This window comes from Lontra canadensis, unplaced genomic scaffold (genome assembly GCF_010015895.1).
Source record: "Lontra canadensis isolate GAN:19392208 unplaced genomic scaffold, GSC_riverotter_1.0 scaffold13, whole genome shotgun sequence".
In the NCBI taxonomy this organism is placed as follows: domain Eukaryota; kingdom Metazoa; phylum Chordata; class Mammalia; order Carnivora; family Mustelidae; genus Lontra; species Lontra canadensis.
In genome coordinates, this window is record NW_022631007.1 from 15880048 (window position 1) to 15907913 (window position 27866).

General features: G+C 35.9%; 1 protein-coding gene across 1 annotated transcript in view; it reads left to right on the forward strand.

Moving 5' to 3' along the window:
* Window positions 1–21667, forward strand: part of RBM44 (RNA binding motif protein 44) — a 37768-nt gene extending 16101 nt beyond the window's left edge. The window contains exons 5-16 of the mRNA XM_032857611.1: window positions 1007–1183; window positions 1663–1846; window positions 1936–1958; window positions 2090–2174; window positions 3809–3923; window positions 4641–4769; window positions 7483–7562; window positions 7674–7747; window positions 9888–10176; window positions 13455–13600; window positions 13736–13880; window positions 21323–21667. Coding sequence (XP_032713502.1) covers window positions 1007–1183; window positions 1663–1846; window positions 1936–1958; window positions 2090–2174; window positions 3809–3923; window positions 4641–4769; window positions 7483–7562; window positions 7674–7747; window positions 9888–10176; window positions 13455–13600; window positions 13736–13859 — 1426 coding nt within the window. The 3' untranslated portion in view covers window positions 13860–13880; window positions 21323–21667. The remainder of the gene's footprint in view (window positions 1–1006; window positions 1184–1662; window positions 1847–1935; window positions 1959–2089; window positions 2175–3808; window positions 3924–4640; window positions 4770–7482; window positions 7563–7673; window positions 7748–9887; window positions 10177–13454; window positions 13601–13735; window positions 13881–21322) is intronic.
* Window positions 21668–27866: the final 6199 nt, after the last annotated feature.

Here is a 27866-nt window from a genome sequence, read left to right on the forward strand (position 1 = left end):
TTTAAAGCTTTTCACTTATTAAGATTATATCTCAATAATTCCTTCAGAAACTCATGGCTTCTTATCTTTATTTATTCAACCCAAATCTATACTGATTTAATTATTCCAATTTCCCCCATTCAATCCCCCTGTAGACCAACACAAAGTAGCACCTATGGAAAACTTACATATTTGAAGAAGTAAATAGCTGCCTTCTCTGGAGTATTTTAATCTTGATTTTAATTCATTGTGTAATTGGCTCTGCATCCATAGAGAATCTGGGGTGGGGATTTGGAGAGGAAAGGGCAGGTCTCTGAGAAATCAAATTGGTTTTCATGCTCTGAGTTCATTTACTTTTTCCTTCACTCATTCTTCATTCTCCTAATGAGTTTAATCTGGTGCTTACTTGCTCTGTCTCAAATAAATAAATAAAACCTTTAAAAAAGAGAGCAAGGCAATACATTTAAGCACCATGTCCATCCAGAATGCTTATAACTTTAAAAAATGTTGGCCAGGGACACCTGGGTGGCTCAGTCGGTTGAGCGGTTGCCTTTGGCTCAGGTCATGATCCCAGCATCCTGGGATGGAGTCCCACATCGGGCTCCTTGCTCGGCAGGGAGCCTGCTTCTCCCTCTGCCTCTGCCTGCCACTCTGCCTGCCTGTGCTCTCTCTCTGACAAATAAATAAATAAAATCTTTAAAAATGTTGGCCAAAGCTTGATTTAGGTTGAAAATCTATTAATTATGGATCAATAAAGTTGATTCTGTACTTCAGAATCCTTTTTTGGTAAAAGAAAGTATAAATTGGAAACTTTCTTACTTTCTTGACTTCTAGAAAGAATATATTTACTTGGATTTGACATCCTTACTTTCTAAAGATGTAATGTTTCCTACAGTCTTTCCATCTTAGTAGAAACTGATTTAAACTTGACAGAAAATAGTAAGAAATTTAAAATCTCTTTGAGAGGCATGTCATTAACAGAGAAAAATATTTGGAATCTTACCTAATCCAGTCTTTTATTTTAAAGGGAATGTCAACTTTCTAAAGAGCCGACGAAGAGTTTGCCATCAAAGTGCTGTCAGAAAATCATGCAGAGAGCCATCAAAGCAGAGTTGCACCTTTTAAATGTTCACTATCAAATGTGTCACCGCCACTGCACTGATATTTACAGACTCGTAGTGGAGAACAGGGCAGGGGTAAATAGGTGATTGTTAACTTTAAATCTGTATCTTAGAATGTTATTACAAGCTTTAAATTTATAACAAAATTTCCTTAATTTTTATTTTTGAAAGGCAAAGTGAGGGATAGACTGTAATTGGGTTTGTTAGCTGGTCTAGGGTTAATGGACTTTAAAAAGTCATACATTTTAATTTCATGCAGAGGCAGCAGGGTATGTCAAGATGGTGAATCCAGTGAAAAGACAGATTGGATGTTTCTTTATAAAGTCCAAGTATGGTTAAGTCAGTAGCAGAGTTTTTATGACATTCTGCCACATTCTTTCTGGCGTATATACTGAGGGCTGCTTCTGCTACTCCGAGAAAAACATCTTTGGTTTTCTTTTACTAAATATTTAAAAGAAGATGTCTTTACAAATATGATAGAGTTAGAACTCAGTGTATAATATAATAGTGTTAAATGGATGACTTGTGTCTAAGGAGTTTTGTAAATTTGACTTTTGAACAGAAATTTATCAAGTGATTCTACTAAGAAGGAATTAGGTTCAGCACTACTGTCTGTTTTGGGAGACTTAAAGGTTAGATATGAGAGCTTGAAAGAAAAAATAAACAAGGGCATGCCTCTGGAAGAGCTGCCCCCTCTGGCTGTGGAATCAAAATTGTTATCAACCTTGTCTACGTTTGCTTCCACGGTATGTATGTTTTATAATTAAAACTTTACTCTGTTTGCACAGAATACATTTTTAAACTAAAAAACTTTTCTTCCTTTTTCTCTTTCTAGCTGATGAAAGAAGAATCACATGTGTAAGTTATGGTTTCATCTAATATAGAATTCATTAGATCTTAAAAATTGCTTAATTTGGTTAACTTTAAGTGTTCTGTTGATCCTTTTCAGAACATTGATGAGCTGTTTAATAAAATGTTTGTCTGTTTAGCTTTTCAGGACCAGATCCTGAACTAGATAATCAAAGAACACGTGATGTTGACGTCTCTTCAAGCCTAAAACAGACACTCTCTCAAGTGAGATTTTTTTTTAAAGTAGCTCATTAATGTAAATCTGTAATTTTATGGCTTAAGCAAAGTAAACCATAATTTTCAGAAGTTCTCACATCTTTTTTTTCAGTCAGCTGTCTTTGTGTAGTACCACTTGAGGGATATAACTGATTAGAAGGAACAGTGCCATGATCAAACAGATGTCAGTGGTATCTGTTCAGTAGGGTAACCATCAAACCAGGAGACTGCTGAGGATGAAAGGCAGTGAGTGACATTAATGACTCACCATGACAGCTGGTATAAACTTGAATTGTCTAAGGCAACCATGATTTATGGCCACTGACATGCTGGTACACTGTGCTTAAAACTAGTAAATTGTTTAGACAAGGCAAAATTTAATTCCTTCTTTACTGAAATGACAAAATTAGTTTTTAAATGCCTTTTGTAGGTGTTCTTGAACTTTTTTGTCCCCCTAAGGTATTGTGTGTCCAGTGACAGTCTGTGTAAGAGCACTCTGCAGAGGGTGAAGTGGGATAGAAACACAGGCTTTATTCCTTATGAAGTGAGGCAGTGCTGTAAAAAAGCTGAACTTTGTTGCTGTTTTCAGATTTTGGTCTTAACCCTGAGGTTATACTATTTGGGTAGTCTTGAATAATAAGATGCATTAAGCCAAAAGTTAATTTCTTGAGTTATATACTTTTCTATTAACAAATGATTTAAAGTAAATTACTTTAGCAAATTATGTATTCCATCATTCTACTTGATCAAAAAAAAACCTCAGTTCTCCACAAATATTTAATAAGATGCAGATATATAATCTTAGTTTGGGCTACAAGACAATACCTATTATAAGTTAGGATGAAATTTTAATACCTATCATTAAATTAACAGGTTATGTGTGAAAAGCAGTATAGTGATAGGATAGTTGCTAAATTTCAGCTACTCCTGTACCATCTTCACAATTTTCCATAGCCATGTATTACCTATTACTTCACTTGCTTCGTATTTTTCTTTAAATGATTCCCCCCACCTTTTTTTTAAAGATTATTCATCTATTTCAGAGAGAACACACACAAGAGGAGGATGGGGAGGGGGAGAGGGAGAAAGAGAATCTCAAGCAGACTCCCTGCTGACCACGGGCTCCATCCCATGACCCTGAGATCATGACCCAAGCCGAAATCAAGAGGCGGACGCTCAACCTATTGAGCCATCCAGGCGCCCCTAAATGATTCTCCTTTTTAAATAAATTTATGGGTAAAAAGTAACTATTAAATATGGGAAAGAAATGCCACTTTTTATAAATAAGAGGATCCTATAAGCACACATTAAATATATTACTGTTAATTGTTAATGTGAAAAATCCTTATATGAACACTTCTGAAAATCATTTCAAGTACTTCTTGTGTGTACGCGTGCCACACTTTGCTAAATAATGGTAGTGTTGGCAGTCACTATGCACAGGCTGAGTTCAAACTCTTATTGTGACCAGCATAAAGCAGCAAGTTACTTTCAGTTTGCTCACTTACAGAAAATGATTTTGTTCTGTTTGCCTTCATTGTCGTGAGGACTGAACGATGCTAGTGAAGAGTACCTGCCACAGAACGTCAGAGCAGTAGCCACCAGTCCATATTTATTGTCGTTTTTATTATTTTCATCCTCAGATGTCTTTCCTGTCAGACAGTAGTCATCCTAAACAGGATGCACTACCCAAGGAAGATGGTTTGGAAAATGGTGACATCGATGTAGACTTTAGTCAGCTGAAACTTGATGACAAAGGTCAGTGTAAACAGTTCTGTGCATCGCCCAAAAACAAATCGCAAAGTTTAAAATACTCCTAGTGCCCATTCATTAAATCAAAATCAACATTTTGGATTGACTGAATGGCATCATTCTCATTATGAACATTAAGTATGTTCTTATTCCATCTACTTAGCATCTGTAAGGTTACTTAATATATTTGATAATGTCAAATAATACAGATTTTTTTCTTCTGGTTCATATTTTCCAATCTGAAAATTATTTCTTCTGTCCAGTTTGTATCTGTAAATTGTACTTTTTTTGTTTTTGTCTTCTATGAGAAGAGATTATAATCATTCCAGAAAGATCATTAATTCAATTTTTAATGAAATAGAGCTGCAGTACTGATTAATTCCTTTTTAAAGAGGTTTACTACTATTCTGTGTATAAAAATGTGTCTCTTCGTCAGTAAAGGATACTTTAAAAATCAGAAATGTAAGGCTTTTAGTAAGCTAAGAATCAGTGTTAATTAAAAGAAGACTGGGGAGCAGATCACTCAGAATAGTATTTTTCAGGGGCTAGCAAAAAACATCTTTCTCAAGGAATTCTTTATGCTTGGTTTATACTTTGTTGATATTTATTTTTACATAAAACTAGTAATTGTCATCATGCTGACTTATTCTGAGGAACTTTTTAATAATTTATCAGAGTTTAACATTGTACGTAATTCATAGCTGCTTCTGTTCAATTTCTCAGACTGCAAAAATTATCGAGAAGTAAGTGAAGACTGGTTTGATGCTAAAGAAAACCTGACGGGAGTTGACTTGTCAGGAATTCAAGAAAATCAAATAGAAAAAGACAAAGGGGATCCAAAGTTTCCACAAGGTTGGCTCTTAATTTACTAAGAAATCCTACTGTAGCTCATTTTGTAATTCTTAGAACTAAACTGTTTTAATATTTTGTTTGTGGCTTTCCTTTATAATTATAAAAAATGAGAAATTGGACATTTAGAGGTCAGTTTTTCTAGAAAGTAAATCAGTTTTAAAATGTTCTTTTCTCTCAGAAAACTGCTAAAAACATAAATCCCAGATTTAGCAGTAGAGGTCCGAGTCCTTTCTGCCATTCTGGGGCAACACCACTGCTCCTCCCGGACACACTCTTCCTCTGAACCCTCAGCAGATCTGTCAGACTGGCATGAGGGATCGAAATGGTTTTCTTTCCCTTACTTTACTGAAATAGATCAAATTATTAATGTTTTCATCTTTTGATAGTCTTCAGTTGCTTATAATAGTTGGAATTTCCTCTAGTTTCTGTGATCATTGCCCTTCTATCATTTATAAATATATGCTACCTTCCTTTATTTTATTTCTGTATGCTTCCATGGATTTTTATTTTATATAATACCAATGGTTTTGGGGGGCTTTTTTGCTTCTATAAATAATGCTTACTAAGATTTTTTTTTTTTTAAGATTTTATTTATTTGACAGACAGAGAGATCACAAGTAGGCAGAGAGGCAGGCAGAGAGAGCTAGGGGGAAGCAGGCTCCCCACAAAGCAGAGAGCCTGATGCGGGGCTCGATCCCAGGACCCCGAGATCATGACCTGAGCTGAAGGCAGAGGCTTAACCCACTGAGCCACCCAGGCGCCCCTGCTTACTAAGATTTTTAAACGGGTGCCTGGGTGGCTCAGTCGGTGAAGCGTCTGCCTTCGGTTTAGGTCGTGATCCCAGGGTCCTGGGACTGAGCCCCACATCAGGCTCCCTGCTCAGTAGGGAGCCTGCTTCTCCCTCTCCCTCTGCCTCTCCCCCGCTTGTGCTCTGTCTCTGTCTCTGTCTCTTTCTCTCTCTCTGTTAAATAAGTAAAATATTTTTTAAAAAATATTTTAAAACAAAATATAAAAAAATTTAAATTACCTGAAGGTTCTTCAATCTGCAGTAACCACTATGAGTATTCTTTACCATTCATTTATGCATTTTATGCATGTATTTAATACACATACACAGTTTAAAATAAATGACATTTTATCATCTAGTTTTATTCTAACTACTTTTTTTCTTTCCTTTCATTATTTTTTTAAGATTTTATTTGACATAGAGAGAGAGATCACAAGTAGACAGAGAGGCAGGCAGAGAGAGAGGGGGAAGCAGGCTTCCCGCTGAGCAGGGAGCACGATATGGGGCCCCATCCCAGGACCCTGAGACCATGACCGAGCCGACGGCAGAGGCTTAACCCACTGAGCCACCCAGGCGCCCCAACCTTTCATTATTTTTGTCCATATCACTTACCACATACTATGTACTTATCTTACCTGATCTATAGACTGCCTTCCCACATCACATATTAGCTCAGTTTTTTATAGTTTGTTAACTACCTGTCCCCAGGACCAAGCATAGTGTTCTGCCCGTGGGGTAGTTAGTCATCCTATTGTATCGAACTAGTGCAAGGTGAAGGGGATGAGTCAAATATATGTCTCCTAATACTTATTCACTGTAGCTTCTTGCTCCCTCCACACCTCAGTGTAGAAGTATACAGATAAATAGTTTCACTCTCTTCTTTACAACTGTATATTATAAACAAAAGAGATCAAGCAAGCTAAAGGAAGTAAGTTAATGAAGAAGGTTGGGTTATTATTGCCTAGGGATGAAAAAGTCTGCCTGCATTGCAGCACCACCACTTAACTAGATTTGTAACCTGAAGACCTCAGCAGCCGCCTCTGGAAAATGGAAATGATAACAATTGCTAGGTTGTGGGTGAAGTGCTGGGCATCCTGCCTGCAGTGGGAGGGGCACTCAGGAGGTGTTAGGCTATTACTACTGAGTGAAAAAAATAAAACTTACAACTATCCCATTATTATATAAAAATTAAACAAATAAAACTACTCGAAGAATTCATTCAACAAATATTTATTGTGTATTACCTATGTGCCAGGTATTGGTTTTGACAAGAAACTAAAAGAATCTCAATTCAGTGGATCCTTTTTGATTTCAGACCAAGTTCTCTTCAAAATGGAGACCATGAAAATGCATACTGAGAATGGAAAAATCTGTATCTGTAATCTTAATATTTGTGGTTCCCAAAAAGTGCCGTGTAAATCAAGTTGTTTGTACTCCCCCTTTTTTTCCTAATGTGCCATTACCATTAACAGGCTATATACCTGTTCTTGATATTTTTCTGATTTCAAGGTTCTGTTGGTGTGATACTTCCCCAGCCCAGGAATATCCATAAGGCCTAGCCAGGATTGACATGGGGGCAGTTAGGGTCCTCTGCATATCTCCCTTCCTAGATAGCGCTTCTTTGAACCAAAGACAAATGAAAGACATCTTTCTTATTATGATGTAATTGATTATCCTGACCAGATGTTATTGACCCATTTTTGAGCTATGAGAGACTTAATATCAAACAATCCAATCTCTTTATTTGGAAGATGATGTGATTAAGGCCCTAAAATCTTAAAACTACACTCTAGGCTCTTGGTCTTCAGACTAGGGCTGATATTCAGTAATAACTTTATAAGCTTTGTGATAATAAAAAAAGTTTTCACATTTCTTTTTAAATATCAAATATTAAATATCAAATATCAAATATTTCTCTATAAGCAGAAATGAAGAATATTGAAACTTTACGAAAAGATAAAGGTTACTTGATACATGTTGGTGGTCTCTGCCCTTCAGTATCTGAGGTATGCCAGGACTTATTTTCTGAGTTTCATTTTAAAATCTATTAATTGTTCATATTTTGATTTTTTTTAAAAATTTTTTCTACCTTTCACAAACTTTTATTTTTCTTTTAGGCTGATTTAAGGTCTCATTTCCAGAAATACCAAGTTTCTGAAATTTCAATTTATGATTCTTCTACTAATTATAGGTAGGTTTTCCAAATTCAGTAAGGTACATTTACTGGGTATGTGCTGTGTGCCAGGAGTGGACACCAGCCACAGTGGTGGTAAAGTCATGGGCCATTTCTACAGAGCTTTCCCAACCTGGTTGGGGGAGACATGTTGACAGCTACATCACTAATGGTGCTGTTCCTAATCAAATCTTCCATTATACTTTTTAATTTGGTATTAATGGCTTACTGATTTTTGTGTACTTAATCCTATTTCATTACCATTTCACACAGGGGCAGTAGAGTGCATTAGTTAAGAGAGTGGGCTCTGTAGCTAGATGGCTTATGGCTTGGGTTCTGTTCCCAGTTGCATGAGTAGCTTGCTGAATAAATTTGGACAAGTTACTTAACCTTTACATACCTCAGGCACTTCATCTGTAAATGAGGATAATAATAGTACCTTCATCACATTGCTATGAGACAGTTATTAATAAGTAAAGCAATAGGAATGCAGCCTAGTATATCATAGGCACTCAGAAAATTGTACTTTGTTTGATTATTTTTTATTTTAATTACCTTTTAGTTGATGCTTTTATGTTTTTTACCTTATCTACGTATAGTCATTTCCAATATTTATCATGCTACTTTCTGTTTTGTGACATTGTAGGAACATTCAAAATTATCAAACAAAATGGTGATAGCTTAGTGGAAAGTTATTTCATCTCTAACAAGGATAGCTGTTTATTTCAGATAAAGAAGTCTTTACCAATTAAGAAAGGATCCTATATGGGTACCTGGGTGTCTCAGTCAGTTGGGCACCCAACTCTTGATGTCGACTCAGGTCATGATCTCAGAGTTGTGAGATCAAGCCTGCGTTAGGCTCTGTACTGGGCTTGGAACCTGCTGAAGAGTCTCTCTCTCCCTCTAGCTCTGCCCCTTCCCCCTTGTGCTCTCTCAAAAAAAAAAAAAATTGTTGTTGAATTTTGTCTTAAATGGAGTCACTTAAGATGATGTACTCTTTTTATTTGACCTGTTGATGTGTTGTTAATACACTCCACTACATTAAAGTAGTTTGTAATCCTAGAAGTATTACTTGATGTGAAATATTCTTTTAGTATTTGTTGAATCATTTTAAAAAAAAAACTTTTATTACTTGAAGTATTATACATTCTGTGTGGAAATTTAGAAAACATGTTTTAAAAGAAAAATAGAGGAACTTGTAATAATAGATCCATAGTTCTGTCCTTTGAAAACAACTCCTTACCAGATTTGGTATATGTCCTTCTGTTAAATCTAGGGCTGGTGATTTCAAAAGAATGACTCTTGCCTAACTTTCTTCTCAATCAAATGGTTAAAATTCTGGTTAGATTTTCCAACTTTTTTTTTGGTTCTCATATTTTTCTGTGATGAGGTCCTAAGGACATTATCTATTCTGCCAAATGTTTTTAAAATTTGCCTTTCATATTTAAATGTTTGATCCACCTCAAGGTTATGTTTTGTGTATAGAGATTAATTTTAATTTTTTTAGTGATAACCAATTGTCCTAAGACTACTAATCTGTGTTACTCTGTCATATAGCAACTTTGCAAATGTTTTATATTAAATTTTAATATAAAATTAATAGAGAATTTCTAAGAAATGCTGTCTTTTACTTCCCATTTTTGTTCATTTTTTTTAAAGATTGTATTTACTTATTTGACAGAGAGAGTACAGGCAGGCCTCCCACTGAGCAGGGATGCAACTTGCAGCTTGATTCCGGGGCCCTGGGATCATCACCTGGGCTGAAGGCAGATGCTTCACCAACTGAGCAACTCGGGCGCCCCTAATTTGCTTTTTTGTTTTTTAAGATTTTAGAGAGAGAACTGGAGTGGGGTGGGGGCAGAGGAAGAAGGAGAATAGGCTCTTCACTGAGCAGGGAACCCCATGCAGGGCTCCATCCCAGGACCCTAAGATCATGACCTGAGCCAAAAGCACATGCTTAACCAACTGAGCCCCCAGGCGCTCCTAATTTCTTTTTTTTAAATTTATTCTAAATAATTATTTTTCCTAATCCCAAGGTAAGTATAGTAACCTTTTTATTTTTAAGGGCAAAAGTATGTATATATCCAGTAGTTACAAAGTGGAGTTTGAGGCAATTTAGTCATTAACAGTCTTTTGGTTTTCTGCTTTTGTATGTTAGATATGCATCCCTTGTTTTTAAAAAAAACATTGATGCAAAGATGGCTGTGAAAGAAATGAATGGGATAGAAATAAATGGAAAATCAGTAAACGTGCGGCTTGTTAAAACTCCTGGAGAATATACATCACCACTTTCCTACAAAAATGGAAATAAAGTTACTTGGAATAATTTGGAGAGAAGCACCAACAAAGAAATTACCTCAGTCTCCTCTATTTCAAGATTGCCCAGAACTAGGCCAAGGCAGCTGGGATCTGAGCAAGACAGTGAGTTTTTTCCTTTTGACCAGAAGGTTAGTTTTCTTGATGGATCTTTTCGGTGGTCTTTGTATAGGCCATACTGCAATAAGTAGTTTGGTAGCTCCAGAATCAGGGAGCTTGAAGTGGGGATGAGAATATTAATCTTTATCCTTTTTAACCATGGATCCATCCTAACCTGTTTTTGTACAACTCCAGTTGCTCTTGGGGAGTGGGGAATGTAGATCTTTGTAGGTCTGGCTATAGACTGTTTCTCTTTAACTAGACTCTTTGCCAGTACTTTGCAGTCTTTTTTGTCCCTATTCTTGGATAGTATTCCTGTGTAAGTAGTTAATTACTCTCTATTCACCCTTTCTCAAAGTTAATCTTGGCTTATAATCATTAAAACCATAAAATATAGTCATCTTATTATATATGCTCTCAATTTTACCTCATCAGGGTTTTAAACACTACATGGAAAATAATGATGTTGCCCCTTTTACCCTCACCTCTCCACTCTTCAGCAGTGTGCCTGGGGTCCTACAGGAATTCCACAGGTTTTTAAAAGATTTACATAGAATAAAATACACTCTTTTTGGTATTTTCAAGTTTAGGCAACCGCACATGGACGTGTAACCACATCCCAGTCACAATACAGAACAGTTTCTTCATTCCAGAATGTAGTCTTCTACTCTGTTTCCTCTCCTTATGATTTTCCTTTTCCAGAGTGTCATGTGAATGAATATTACATAACATTATTAGCCTGACAGCTAGCTTAATGTGTTGGAGATTGATCCCTATTGCTGTGTATATAGCATTTCATTCCTGTTCATATTTTGGCCATTTTTATTGGGCTGTTTGCTGTTTGGGGATTTTTATTTAAATTCAAGTTAGTTAACATATAGTATATTGGTTTCAGGGGTACAATATGGTAATTCAGCACTTCTTAAATCAACTGGTACTCCTCACTACCAGTGCAGACCTTAACCCCGAATCTTCTTTAACCCTTCCCCCCACCCACCTCCCTTCTGGTAACCCTCATTTTGTTCTCTATTGTTAAGATTCTATTTCTTAGTTTGTCTCTCTCCCTTTTTTCCCCCTTTGCTAATTTGTTTTGTTTCTTAAATTCCACATATGAGTGAGATCATGTGACGTGTCTTTCTCTGACTGTCTTATTTCACTTAGCATAATACACTCTAGCTCTATTCGTGTCATTACAAATACAGCAAGATTCCCTTGTTTTTTATGGCTGAGTAATATCCCATTGTGTGTGTATGTATGTATATATATATATACACACATTTATATATATATATAAAATATATATATGAATGAAAAAAATATATATATCACATTTTCTTTTTTCATTCATCAATCCCAAAAAATGAGTAATCTGATTAAAAAATGAGCAGAAGACATGACTAGACATTTTTCCAAAGAAGGCATACAGATGGCCATCAGACACATGAAGAGATCACTAACATCATTTATCATCAGGGAAATGCAAATCAAAACCATGGTGAGATACCACATCAAACATGTCAGAATGGCTAAAATCAACAACACAAGAAACAAGAGGTGTTGGTGAGGATGTGGCAGAAGGGGAACCCTCGTGCACTGTTGGTGGGAATGCAAACGGGCACTGTGGAAGTGACTCAAAAAGTTAAAAACAAAACTACCCTGCAAGTCAGCAATTGTACTACTGGGTATTTACCCAAAGAATACAAAAACACTAATTCAAAGGGATACGTGGACCCCAGTTTTTATAGCAGCCTTACAGTAGCCTAGTTATGGCAATCACCCAAGTGTCCATTGATTGATAAATTGTTGTTTATTTTATTATTGAATTTTGAGAGTTTTTTTTTATTTCCTGAATACAAACCTTTTATAAGATATGTATGATTTGGGAATACTTTTTCCTAACCTATACTTAGTCTTTTCCTTCTTTTAATACTGTCTTAAAGGAGTTTTTAATTTTGATGGAATACAATTTATCAAATTTTTTTAATTTGTGCTTTGCAAAACCCATGGTCACAAAGATTTTGAGTTAATTTTTATTTAATACATGAGATATTCTCAGCTTCCCAACATTTATTCATTACATTCATTTATTTAGAAAATATTTATTGTCTACCATGAGGGGCAGAACCTGACCCTGCTACCTGCTCATTATGTGACTGGGCAAGCTACCTAACCTCCATGTCTGAGCTTCCTTATTTTAAAATGGGAATAATAGTTCCTGCTTCACAAATGTTGTGAGGTTTAAATGAATTTAATACAGAAAAGTCCTTAAAACAATGCCGGGCACAGAAAATGCACTCAACTTAATAGTAGTTGTTACTGTTGTTGAGCAGTAATTTGGCTCTTTCTTGGAAATCTCATCCTTTCTGTGGTTTAAACTATCACTTAAACTATTGTATCCCAAACTTCTATTTATTCAGCAGTTATTACATACCAATTGTATACATAAATATTCTAGGCACTGGGAAAACAGCAAAGCACAAAACAGGCCAAAAAATATGTGGTCTTGTATAACTTAAATCTAGTGAGGAAAGATAATAAACAGTTAAGTAAAATGATAATGTTCTGATGGGATAGATAGAATAGTTGATGTATTTTGCCCTGTCTTTTCATCTAGACTAAAGTCTCAGCTCTTTGTTTAGCCGGAATTGTTATGGGATATGTAGTGGTTTCATAAAATTTATAACCTGGTGAATACTAATTAATCATTTTAATTTTGTCTGTTTGATCAGATTGTAAGATTCATAGGTGGAGGGGTTTCTATTTTATATAACCAGTTTTCCTTCCATAGTATGTGGTCCAATTCTGGATATATAGTCTGTGTTGATGCCATATTTAGTAAGTAAAATGTAGAATATTTGTAATTACTATGTAAACTAGCCTTTCGCTTGTCAAGTTAAGTAAGAGAACTAAGCCTCCATGCCATAAGCCTTAGATATCCACTGTATGTAGTGAATTAACCTCTCTCCTACACTGAGAATGAAACTAATTATGTCCTATCTTTGGGGAAAATGAGAGAATAGTTAACATCTGTGTTCTGTGGTTCAGATGAGGAATCCCAGTTGAGAAAGGCTGATTTAGACTTCAAATATTTTGTCACTATTAGAAAACATGTGGGACTTTTTTAATTTAAATACATGGTTCACAACACAGCTCAAGTAAATCTACTTGGCATAAATAATCCCAACTCAAAGTAAATTTCTTAGGAATTTTTATTTTACCATTTGTAATTTTAAACTTTATTTTAATTAAATAAGCTAAAGTGTCTATGTAATGGTCACTGTTTTAGGAAAACTTTAAAATGTTTATTTAGGGTGTCAAGAAGAATTGTAAACAGATTGAATCTACTAAACTATTACCTGATACACCTATTCAATTCATACCACCAAATACATTGAATCTGCGTAGCTTTACCAAAATCATGAAGAGACTGGCTGAACTACATCCAGAAGTTCGCAGGTAATGACTACAATTCTGTTACGGTGGTTTTAATATTTTTATGTAAAAATATAGTTCAGTGTGATAACTTAGCCATATTTAGAATGTGTTACTTTGGAAAGGACAGGTGCTTACGTGTGTTTTCCTTTTGCATAGAGACCATATTATAGATGCTCTTCAGGAAGTGAGAATAAATCATAAAGGTTTTCTGAATGGCTTATCTATTAATACTATTGTGGAAATGACTTCATCTGTCTTGAAAAATTCTGCTTCCAGTTAGGACTAAAAGAAGCAACAAGAGGTAAATCAAGCATATCTTTTATATTTAAATATTACTTAAAATTTTTAAGCTATTGTTTTTTTCAAATAAAAAATAGTATTGAATTTAAAGTAATAAAATAATGATATTATAAAATTAAAAGGCAAACATACTGCATTCGTTAACTACTAATGCAAAACCAGTTACCCAAAACTTAATTACTCAAACAGTATTCATCATCTCATAGTTTGCAGGTCAGGATTCAGGAATGGCTTAAGCTGGGTAGTTGTCACTTAGGAACTCTCGCACTGTTGCGGTCAAAGATGTTGCTTGGGTTGTAGTCATCAGGAGGCTTGGGTGAGACTGGAGGTTATGCTGCTGAGGTGGCTCATTCACAGGGCTTTTGGCCCCCTGGGCCTCACCACATGGGCCTCTCATTGGGGCTGCTTGAGTGTCTTTACATTGTGGCAGCTGGCTTCCCTAGAGGGAGAGCAAGATGGAAGCTGCAGTGTCTTTGTAACCTAGGCACGCTCCATGGTTTCTGTCACATTTTAGATGTGAGTTATTGTATGCAATCCATACTCAAAGGGAAGGGAATTAAGCTCCCTCTCTTGAAGAAAAGTGTATCAAAGAATTTGTACGTACTTTTCATTACATGCACTAACATGGGATTCTTTGTTATAAAATAACGAATGGGGATTTGTTTTCAGTTAGAGCTGTCTAGTGATTAAAGCCAGCTTTCTATGGTGAACAGCTAGAAAAGTTGAATAAAAGTAAAGAGTACCTGTATAAACAAGACACTGGGGAACTACCACCTAGTCATGAATTAGTGGGCCAAGGTACAGAGATGAATCTCAGGAAAATAACACAATGTTTGGGACCACATGTCCCCTAGTATTATTTGTAGAGGGGTAGCTAGTTTAAAGGACACTTCTGATAACATTGAAGCCAGAGAGATGGGCCTTGGTGAACACTCAGCACTGGGTTGGAACCCCAGCAGGTTGTACCCTAGTAGTAACTATAAACCAGAAATACATAGTTCTTCAGAGGGACTATAACTCAGCTTCAAAATTTATTCCCTGAGTTGGATTGAAATGATAGTGGGGTTATTTCTGACATGCGTCTAGCAGAAATGAAGATAGGAATTCTCTGAAATAAAGTAATGTCATTTTAAGCTTCAGATTATTTCTACCCACAATTTTGTGCATACATGTTATTTTGTAAATAAGAGTGCACAATCCAAAATAATAAATGAAATAAGGCCACATGAATGAAAACTACTGGATAATAAACACTACATAATAGAAACCAGCCACAGGGACTCCAGATATTTCAGTTATCAGACACCCTTAAAGAATATATCCTTATAAGTGATAGACCATTTGTAAAAATGGCCATAATTATTCTCTTCCCTGCATTTGTGGACCTTTACAATGTGACTTTGAAGCTCCTTTCATCAAGATGTAGAATCTGTTTTGCCACCCATTTGAATCTAGACCAGCCTTTTGAATTACTTTGACAAGTTGTGCCATTTCCAAGCCTTGTCTTCAAAAGGACTTGATTACTCTGCTCTCTTGGAAATGTGTTGCAGCCACAGGAAAAAGCCCAGTCTGTTGGAGGACAAAAAATTACATGGAGGATAGCCAAGGCATTCTAGCCTATAGCCAGCTGCTCCTAAACACATGACTGAATCTGGCATAGACTGGACATCAACCCCCACCTCCCAACCTGGCAGCTCTCCACAGAGCCATGAGCAAGCCCAACCAAGATGTGAACAATCCCTCATCTACCTGAGTCTAGCCCATTGCCAGTGGGCAGAATTATAAGCTTAAATAGGTAGCCATTGTTTTAAGCTACTAAGTTTTGAAGGTGATTTACTGCCCAACAAAAGCTAACTGATTCAGATGTGCTATATTCAGGGGGACAAAGGACAAGATTGAGGATTTCAATATAGAACTGAAAATACTTTAAAAGTGGAAGTCCCACTAATGAAAAAAAGAAATTTAAATTAATAACTCAGTTAATAGTTTCTATAACATATTAGACAATTAGTTGAAGTGAGAATTAGGTTAGGAAAAAAGAAAAGTAGGTCAGAAGAAACTATGGAATGAAAAACAGAGAAAGAAAAGATAGAAAACTTGAGAGAAGGTGAGAGAGAGGGAGAGTGAGACTGTCTATGGATGTAACAAAGCTTTAACAAAAAGAAGAGAGAGAAATAGAGCAGAAAAATTTTTCAGAAAAAAAATGGCTAAAGTATTCTTTAAATGATGAAAAACATCAAGCCATAAATTCAGTAAACCCTTTCAAACCCCAAACAGGAAAAACAAAAAGACATCAGTATATCAGAGAAAAAAATAAAGCTAAAATCTATAAAGCAGCCAGAGAAAAAAGAATTTACCTCAAGAGTACAACAATTAGATTGATATCTGATTCTTAACAGAAGCCATCAAATAATTCTACAAACTTTGGGTTCTGTACTAAAAAAAAAAGCCTTCAGGAATAAATGGGAAATAAATATATCTTTACTCAAAAACTAAGATAATTTGTTACTTAAAAGACTCATTTATAGTAAAGAAAATACTAAAGAGTGTTCTCTAGGAAGAAGGAAAGTGATTTTAGATGAAAGGTCAGAGATGTAGGAGAAGTAAAGATGAAAATGTATATATCAATTGGTATTGACTGTATAAACAAGAATAGTGGTATTTTACAGGTCCGATAAAAAATATATGACAATAGTAGCATAAGGAAATTGGGCACTTACTATTCTATATACCTTGTAGGTTGGAAAGAGGGTAAAATGTACTATATTGGGGGTCCAGATTACTACCTCTCCCCAACCTGTTATTCACTTGGAAAACTCACATGACTCAGTATATGGCTGTACTCATGGCTTCAATTTATGACAACACAATGATACAAAGCAAAATCAACAAAGGGAAAAGCCACATATGGTGCTGTCTAGAGAGGACCAGGCATAGGCTTCCAAGAGTCCTTTCCCATTGGAGTCACACAAGGTGTGCTTGTTTCCTCCAGTAGTGAGTTATGACAATACATATGGAATGTTGTATGCCAAGAAAGCTCATTAGAGAACCAGTGCTCAATATTTTTATTGGGGCCTGGTCACATAGGACCCACTTGCCTAGCACATTCCAAAGTTCCAGACACTGAAAAGGAAAGCAGCTGTTTGGTATAAACCACATTGTTCATACAAGTTTTGGTACAGTGAGCCACTCGGATTGGTGGAAACCCTTCAAAATCCAAGTTCCTAGATTCTAGCTGGGGGCCAACCTTGCTAGCAGGTCTTTTTGTAAGGAGAGTAGTCCCGATCCTGCTATGTTAACTCTCCTTTTACACATAAACCAGCTGATACCAGACTTTGATAATAAGTAAAGGATGCATGTTGTCATCTTTAGGGTAATTACTAAAAGAACAATTTTAAGAGAATACACAAAATGAAGTTGGAACCTTACCTTAAGCATGTACAAAAACTAATTCAAAATGGATCAAAGACCTAAACATAAGAGCTAAAACTATAAAACTCTTAGAAGAAAACAGAGGAAAAGCTTCACAACACTGGATTTGGCAATGATTTCTTGGAACAAAAAGATAAATTAGACTTCATCAAAATTAAAAATGTGTATCAAAGGATACCGTCAATAGAGACAGTGCACAGAATGAAAGTACTTGAAAATCATTTATCTGATAAGGGTCACTATCCAAAAATACATAAAGAATATCTATAACTCAACAACAATTAAGAAAACACCATAATTTTTAAATGGGCAAAACACCAAAAAACCCCAAACAGAAAATGACAAATGTTGATGAGGATGGGGAAAATTGGAAGTGTTGTAAATTACTGGTGGATATAGTGCAGCCACTGTAGAAGAGAGTATGGCAGTTCCTCAAAACATTAAACATAGAATTACCATATGATCCAGCAATTCCACTTCTGAGTAACTGGAAGAACTGAAAGCAGGGACACAAATGGATAATTTGTACACCCATGTTCAAAGTAGCATTATTCATAAGAACTAAAAAGGTGGCAGCAACCCAAAGATCCATCAGTGGAGTAATAGAAAAAATGTGATATAGGCATACAATGGAATATTATTCATTCTTGAATGAAATTCTGACCCGTGGTGCAACATGGATGAACCTTGAAGATAAGATTAGTGAAATAACCCAGTCGCTAAAGAACAAGTACTGTATGATACCACTTATACAACATACCTAGAGTAGTAGTCAGATTCATAGAGACAGAAAGTGGAATGATGGTTGTTAGGGGCTGGTGGAGGGGGAGAATGGTGTAGCTGTTTAATGGTAAGAATTTCTGTTTAGGAAGGTGAGAAAGTTCTGGATGGGGATGATTACAGAACAATGTGAATATACTTAATGTCATAGAACTGTAAACTTAAACATGGTAGATCTTATGTATATTTTAACCACAGTGTTTAAAAGCTTATGATTCCAATGCTAATATAGAGGTTATGGATTAATAAAAGTTTTTTTTTTTTTTAACCTACAAAAGTAGGTTGTAAAGGAGAGTAAAAAGAACACATAGAATAGGCAGGACAAATATTTAGTAAGATGAGGAAAACCCAGTTATGTCAATAATTAAATATTACTGTGAATGAACAAAATATTCCTATGAAAGACTCAGATTGTCATATTGGGTTTTTAAAAACCAATTATATAGAATCTCTAGAAACACATCCTAAAAACATCAGGATATTAAAAGATAAAAGGATGGAAAAAGAGCCACACTATATTAACATTAGAGTAAATGCTAGAGCAGTAAAATTACTGAAGAAAAAATATTTAATTTACCAAGAATAAATAATTTGAAATTTGTATGCATCTAATAAAACACCTTAAGATATAAAATGGAAATATTTCCAGAACTGTCAGGAGAAATTTTCAAGTTTATAATTAATAATGAGAGATTATACCTCTGGTAGAAGCAGCAAAAAAAAAAAATCAGTAGTGGTATTAATGATATGAACAGTCCAAATAACCAGTTTGACTTACTGGACATTATATAGAATGTAAGACACATCACAACTGCAAAGTCTCTTCAGGTCATTTGAAATATTTGCAAAGCTTGGCCATATGCTAGACCATAAAATAAGTGTCAGTAAATACTACAAGATTGAAAAGAGTGTGTTCTCTGGCTACAATCCAAATAATCTACAAATCAGCCATGGAAAGATAAATAGGAAATCCCCATGTTGGAAATAAATGTCTAAATAACTGGGGACTAGAAGAAGAAATCATATAATGAAAACTAGAACATAGGTTTTAGTTAAAGGATGATAATGAAAATCCTCCACATCAAAACCTGAGGGATGCTGGTAGAGCTTTGTAAATAGAAATGGATAGCCTTGAATTCCTATGTCATAACAATGATAAACAAAATTAATGAGCAGAGTATATAACTTAAGAAGTTAGAAGAAAAAAAGAAAAGTAATAACCCAGAGGAAGTATAAGAGGTATGAAAACTACTGAAATAACAAATAGTAAGGCTCAACAAATTTGATTCTGGAAGAGAAAAAATAAAGTTGATAGACCCCTGATGAGACTGATAAAGCAAAAAAGTGAAGATACCAGCAAGGTAATATTTTTCACAAAGGAAATATCACAAATCTTAGTCATTGCAAAGATGAGAGGACATTGTGAATGACTTTAATATATTCAAGTTCTTTATTAAATCTTCCTAGGAAGATTCAACTTAACAAAAACAGACACTAGAAGGTATAGAAAATCTTACTAATCTTGTATTTATTAAAGAAATTGAATCATAAATAAAACTCTTTCCACAAAATAAAATGCAGGCTCAGATGGCTATATTAATGAATTCCCCAAACATTTAAGGAAGAAGGAATATCAGTCTGAAGTTTTCCAGAGAAATCAGTATAGTCATGACACCAAAACCCAGACCAATGGTATTGTAAGATTGGAAAATTGTAGACCAGTCTCATGAACATGGATGCAAAAATTCTTTTAGAAATATCAACAGACTGAATCCCACAGTTTGTAAAAAGAATAATACTTTATGGCCAAACTGACTATTTCAAGAATGAAAGATTGATTTAACATTTGAAAGTCAATATAATTTACCTTATGTAGAGAACAATGGAGAAAAACCACCTTACTATTTCAGTAGATAGAGAAGTAGATAAAATTCACCATCCACACATGGTAAAATTCTGAACAAGCAAGAAATAAAATGTCAAATATTTTCTTCATGAGAAATCCCAGGATCTTTTTATTTTATATGCAAACTAACAAGTTAACGTGCCATAATTTCATTAATGCTGGCAAAAGACATGAGCCTCCTGGGACAGAGACAAAAGAGTTTGTTCCCACAGCGATAGCAGTAGCCAGAATATTATTTTCTTGCCTTGTTCCTCGAGCCTCAGTGCAACCCAGTTGCAGGGCAACTCAGGGCAACCCAGTGAGAGCCAGCTGACAACCACATATCCAGCAGGGTACATTCCAGGAAGAGCCCCATGCTTAGGAAACCCAAATATTTTATTACGAGGCTGCAGGCAGATCATCAGACCTTTGTCATAGAGGGAGACATCTGTATTATACTCAATGTATTTGTCTTTAAAGTAATCGTAGGTGTTCATTAATAAACCGGTTTGTGAGTCTAACTGTATCATACCAGCCATGGTGCTTCCCAGTGAAGAAAGTAGACTTCACATGTCACTTAAGTGATTTCTGTTCCAGACATTGCCACATTTTTACCATGATGACAATCTGGTTTTCTCTGTGGAAATAGTCAAAATAGTCCTCTATATGTATAATATCTAGTGGCCTGTTTCTATTTTGACATAGTAGTAGAGTTTAGTGATATGCTTAGTCAAGGGATAGAATTTTATGTGAGTATTTTTGATATTCATAATATGAAAAATGAGTTTAATGATAATGATTGGTTTTGTAGTAGAGTGTACTGATAAATAAGTACAGTAGTACCCCCCTCCCATCTTCAGGGGATAACTTCCAAGATTCCCAGTGGGTGCCTGAAACCAACAGATCGTACCAGACCTTAGATATATACTGTGGTTTTCCTATACACACAAGTCTGTGATAATGTTTAATCTGCAAATTAGGCACAGTAAGAAAGTAACAACAGTAACTAATAAAACAATTATAACAATGTAGTGTAATAAAGGTCATGTGAATGTGGTATTTCTCTCAAAATACACTGTCCCTAGCCTTCTCATGATGGTGTGAGATGGTAAAATGCTCCTGTGGCGAGATGAGTGACGTAGGAGGTGACATAGCATTAGACTCCCACTGACCTTGTGACAGTACTTCAGGAGGGCCCTCTGCTCCTGCTCCTGGACCCCAGCTGACTGCAGGCGGAAGGAAGAGCGCAGAGAACGGGGGACTTCTGTATATACTTCTGTGGAATATTAGATTTAAAGCAATATGTTCTATGGTTGATTTCTCCTTTCTTTTCTTGATCTGTATAGAATTTCCTTGGAAAGCATGAGCTCCCTCCTACAGAGAATGTTCTACAACACTTAGGAAAAAATTGTGGCAATAGCAGATGCCGTGATTAAATAGGCTTAATAAGCGGATTTAACTGTGTATATTGTACTTTATAGCCTTCCCTTCACATCTAGCAGCTGTTGTTTCTACAGTATTACCACCTCCTCTATATTAAAAATAAGAAAATAATTTTAATGTTCATAAACTTTATATTTCAAACTTGTTACTTAAAGACTTCAAGCTGCATATTTTGGATTAGAAAAAATGGTTGTGTCTACTTTTAAAAATTTTGTTATATCGGTTTTTAAAAATAGTGACCAAGACAAGGTTTATTATTTCAGAGTCCATTAAGTAATTTCGATCCAGAAAAATATAATTTACCTGAAGTTCTTAGTTCCAGTTTTCAGTAATCTTAAGACTTAATTGGACCACGGGATAACAGATAAACTGAATTTGAATTCACAGATACATAACATTTTGGAATGTGTATATTTTTAAGCTTCCTAGACAGTTATATTGAAGCTCTGATACATTTAATGTATTTTTGACTTTAGTATATATATATATATATATATATATATATGCACACTTTACAGTATAAAACATTAAGCTGTATTTTCCCTAAGAAGAGTGAATCCACGTGTGCTTTGGTAAAACACTAGTCACCATGTTGTTTATTTTGTTTTTTGAGTAAGTTCTGTTATATTAGGTTAAATTGTAAATTGCAACAATTTTCAAAGCCTAATTTTATATCGTATTAATTTCTTTAATGGATTACTTTTTAAAAGTTTCTTCTTTAACTTCTTTTAACTTCCTTAAAGTTTAAAATTGCAGTTTTGCCAATATTAAGATGAACATTTAAATATGCATTTTCTTCAAATGTTTAAAATGTTTAGAGCATTCAATAGTTGGTATCATTTGATTAAAAGTCAGTCATTTAACATTTATATTTGATGTATTTGTATTTAATAAAGGCAGAATCTGTAGTACGATTTTAAATTTGATACTTTCTGCAGGTTTGATGGCATTTTCCAGGTGTGAATGAGCCTACGAGTGTTTATGTGGAATACACATGGATGGGAAGGAAGGCTAACTATCCAACTCCTGGATTTCAAAATTTTCATCCTTTAAGGGATTTTTGGTTATTAATTTGTCTCCAGATATTACCAGATCCACCCCAGATATTCTACCAGGAGTTGGGTTCAGGGTGGGAAAAAAATTCTTTTTTTTTTTTAAGGATTCTTAAGTGAAACTTGAGAACTCTTGCTTTTTGGCCATACATCAAATCAAAGGATTGTGGAAATTTTTTCCCGTATGTTAAATTATGTAGTTATTTATATGAAAAGACTGCATTCAGAGTTAACATTGAGTAAAGTTGAAACATGGACTAAACATTATTTTCAACATGCTAGCAACAATAAGAAGCATACCGCTAGTCATTGGTTTCCAAAAGGCTTTGATGAAGTGAAATCCCCTTTTAGAATACAAACAGACCAAGTTACTGCATTCAATTTGGGGAAAATATACAAAGGATCATTTGACATTATAATCTCAGATTTCTTAAAGATGTCTTATTCAAAACCAAAGGTAAAGCTCAGATAACTTTAGTAGATCAAAAAGTTAATACCAGTAAATTGATACTGATATGAAGCTTCCCAAGTTAAATATAACAACTGGAGTAATTGGTGAATATCTTGGAACTCAAGTAAAAAAATCAATATTTAGCTTACTTTAAAATCTCTAATTTGACATTAGTTAATTATATAAAACTCTGGTAGAATTCTAAAGATTGATCAAATTATCCAAGTTTCCAAATATCTTAAATTAGCAAAGTTTTAGATAATTTTAGCAGACATGTTATTGCTCAGAATCACTTTTTTTCATACTGTATTATTGGGACAATGAATAACATTTTAGCTATATCAACTCGAATACACAAGTAATTATGTTTAGAGAACACCAGAGCTCTGGAATGTTGTTGATACCCTTAAGACTATCACTAAAAAGTGGGACCAAAGTTCCCAGTTGGTTCTGCCGGATACCAATGTCAATTCTGGTCCAAGGAGATAATGTGTGTAACTGAGCAACCCAGTATAATCAATAGTCTCTTTCAAAGGAAAAGTTCTCCAGCCAGTGTTCTGTGTGTATTAACTTCACTGCTTTTTCACTATTATCATTGTTAATTATCACGTATTTACCTCCACATAAAATGTTCAGTAAGTGTTAGCTCTTCTGGTCAGCAGAGTAATGACCGCCAACCCATCCTGTCCTCCTCTCCCCAAGTATGTGGATGTGTCACTTGGCAAAGGGAGTTAAGGGTGCAGAATTAAGTAAGATTGCTAAACAGCTGACCTGGAAGATGACCCTGGCTTAGCTGGTGGGCAAAAGAGAAAGCCAGAGAAATAGCATTTCTAGAAGCATCTCTACCTGCTGTTGCTGGCTGTGAAGATGGAAGAAGGGAGCCAGGAGCCAAGGAGTGAAGGGTTGCCTCTGAAAGTTGGAAAAGGCAAGGAAACAGATTGTTCCCTAGAGTCACTAGAAGGAACATGGCCCTGCTGACATCTTGATTTTAGCCTAGTGAGACCTGTGTCTGACTTCTGATCTCCAGAAGTGTAAGATAATGAATTTGTATTGTTTAAATCACCAAGTCTGCAGTAATGTGTTTCATGAGTGTTAGGAAGCGAATGCAGATGATAGAAGTTTACAGGTTCTGTGTATCTTTACCTGAATTTTGACTCTCAGGGGAAACAGTTCTGTGTGAGCTGTGAGTGCTGTAGAACCCCTCAATTGCTACTATTTATATAGAACTTATATCTTAATAACTGCATGATAGTTAGGGCTGATAGTCTCCTGATCAGAGAATATCATGATATGTATTATGGGCATGATTGCTATAAATCACTTTGCTTTTATGGCCAGGAAGTAGAAAGCCTGGTAGCACACTGTTTAAGAATATAGGCTCTGAAGCTAGGTTCCCTGGGTTCAAATTCCCACTCCAACTTTCTTAGCTGTTTAGCCTCGGACAAGTTAGATAACTTCCCTGTGCCTCAGTTGTCTGGTGTGTAAAATGGAGGCAAGTATCTTCCCTCATCATGATGGCATAAAGTAGAACACAGTATTTGTTCTAATAAAACAGCCTTCAGTCAGAGTGTGCTGCTGATGGTGGTGCTGTCAGCTAGAGGGGTTCAATAATGCCTCTCTTCATGTAGTAAGTTTGCTCTTTGTTGTATCTTCCTGCTGTTCTATTTTCATTTTACTTTATTTTTTTCTCTTCTATAACTGTCTGTAACCTGATTCAATATTCCTTAGAACAAAGCAGACCATAATAGTATATTAGTTAGAGGCTACTTGATGACAAATTATAAAAACACAACCCTAACAAAAGCTGAAGAAAAAAAAGGAAAATCAGCTTATAGTTGACAACTCCAGAAACGAATTCAGGTGTGGCTGGATCAAGAGGCTTCTGTCTTCATCTCTCTATGTCTATCACACACACAATCCTGAAATAATTAGGAATGGTTACAGTGTTCATTCACCAAGAACTTCTGGGAAACAGGCACACAGGAAATGTTCCAACTGAGTACTTGGTATAGAGCTGTTTAACTTCTATTTATCAACATTTAGACTTACAAAGCAGTTGCAGAAATAGCACAGAGTTCACAATTTATAGAACCATAGCAAAGTAATCAAAACCAGGACATTAACATTGGCACAGTACTGCTGCCACAAACCTTACTCGGATTGCACCAGTTGCGCCCCTAGTGTTCTTTTTTTGTTCAGGACCCAATCAATCCAGTATGTCATGCATTTAGTTATTGTTTTCTGTACCCCTTCTAGCCTAGGTCAGTTCCTAAGTATTTTCTTGTCTTTCATACTTTGATGCTTTTGATGAGTAGTGCTTGACTACTTGGTAGAATGCCTCTTAATTATAGTTGATCAGCTGTTTTCTCCTGATTAGACTGAGGTTATGCATTTTTTTAAAGATTTTATTTATTTGACAGAGATCACAAGTAGACAGAGAGGCAGGCAGAGAGAGAAAGAAGGGGAAGCAGGCTCCCCGCTGCCCAGAGAGCCCGATGCGGGGCTTGATCCCAGGACCCTGGGATCATGACCTGAGCTGAAGGCAGAGGCTTTAACCCACTGAGCCACCCAGGCCTCCCGGTTATGCATTTTTTGAAGAGTGCCATAGGAGTGCTGTATCATCAGTACCTCCCAGCTGGGGATACGTGATAGGTCTCATACAGGTCATGCCCTTCAGTTGGTTATGGTGGCCTCTGCTGGGTTTCAATGTAGAGTTACAATTTTTCCTTTACAATTGAGGGAGCTCTTTGACAGTATGAAAACACCGGTTTCTCTTAAAATGTTTGCTCACTGCTTTCGGCTCCATTAGCAGATCTTGCCTGAAAGGATTATTCTTGTGGTATTTGTTTGATGATGATTTTGTGTGTTTCCTTTCGTCCACATTTATTACTTAGAATTTGCCTGTGAGGAAAAGCTGTCCCCCCCCCCCATCTATTTATTCAATTGTGGAGATCAGTGTGGACTCACTGATGTCTATTTGGTCTGTGAGTTATATAATACAGTACTATTATTTCTTATTTTGTTACTCAGATTATTTCTTTTTTTTTTATAATTTTATTTTTTATAAACATATATATATATATTTTTTTTCCCCAGGGGTACAGATCTGTGAATCTCCACGTTTACACACTTCACAGCACTCACCATAGCACATACCCTACCCAGTGTCCATAACCCCCCCTCTCCCAACCCCCCTCTGCCCAGCAACCCTGTTTGTTTTGTGAGATTAAGAGTCACTTATGGTTTGTCTCCCTCCCAATCCCAACTTGTTTCATTTACTCTTCTCCTACCACATTAACCCCCCATGTTGCATCTCCTCTCCCTCATATCAGGGAGATCATATGATAGTTGTCTTTCTCTGATTGACTTATTTCGCTAAGCATGATACCCTCTAGTTGCATCCACGTTGTTGCAAATGGCAAGATTTCATTTCTTTTGATGGCTGCATAGTATTCCATTGTATATATATACCACATCTTCTTTATCCATTCGTCTATTGATGGACATCTAGGTTCTTTCCATAGTTTGGCTATTGTAGACATTGCTGCTATAAACATTCGGGTGCACGTGCCCCTTCGGATCACTACGTTTGTATCTTTAGGGTAAATACCCAGCAGTGCAATTGCTGGGTCATAGGGTAGTTCTATTTTCAACATTTTGAGGAACCTCCATGCTGTTTTCCAGAGTGGTTGCACCAGCTTGCATTCCCACCAACAGTGTAGGAGGGTTCCCCTTTCTCCGCATCCTCGCCAGCATCTGTCATTTCCGGACTTGTTAATTTTAGCCATTCTGACTGGTGTGAGGTGGTATCTCATTGTGGTTTTGATTTGTATTTCCCTGATGCCGAGTGATATGGAGCACTTTTTCATGTGTCTGTTGGCCATCTGGATGTCTTCTTTGCAGAAATGTCTGTTCATGTCTTCTGCCCATTTCTTGATTGGATTATTCGTTCTTTGGGTGTTGAGTTTGCTAAGTTCTTTATAGATTCTGGACACTAGCCCTTTATCTGATATGTCGTTTGCAAATATCTTCTCCCATTCTGTCAGTTGTCTTTTGGTTTTGTGAACTGTTTCCTTTGCTGTGCAAAAGCTTTTGATCTTGATAAAATCCCAATAGTTCATTTTTGCCCTTGCTTCCCTTGCCTTTGGCGATGTTCCTAGGAAGATGTTGCTGCGGCTGAGGTCAAAGAGGTTGCTGCCTGTGTTCTCCTCAAGGATGTTGATGGATTCCTTTCTCACATTGAGGTCCTTCATCCATTTTGAGTCTATTTTCGTGTGTGGTGTAAGGAAATGTCTATGCTACCTAAAGCAATCTACACATTTAATGCAATTCCTATCAAAGTACCATCCATTTTTTTCAAAGAAATGGAACAAATAATCCTAAAATTTATATGGAACCAGAAAAGACCGCGAATAGCCAAAGGAATATTGAAAAAGAAAGCCAGAGTTGGTGGCATCACAATTCCGGACTTCAAGCTCTATTACAAAGCTGTCATCATCAAGACAGCATGGTACTGGCACAAAAACAGACACATAGATCAATGGAACAGAATAGAGAGCCCAGAAATAGACCCTCAACTCTATGGTCAACTAATCTTCGACAAAGCAGGAAAGAATGTCCAATGGAAAAAAGACAGCCTCTTCAATAAATGGTGTTGGGAAAATTGGACAGCCACATGCAGAAAAATGAAATTGGATCATTTCCTTACACTCAGATTATTTCTTAAGGGATTAGGAATCATCAGCCTTTAGAGATTAGAAGCTGCGTTAGGTTGGGTTCTGTGTCTCTGTGAAAATCGTCATCCTTTCTCAAGTGCTCATTTTCTGCCACCACTATTTTAGGCTATTTTAGGCTCATCTTACTGGCCCTGCCCTGGAATCAACTACTTCTCCAACAAACTTCATTTTCCTTTTTTTTTTTTAATGTTTTATTTATTTGACAGAG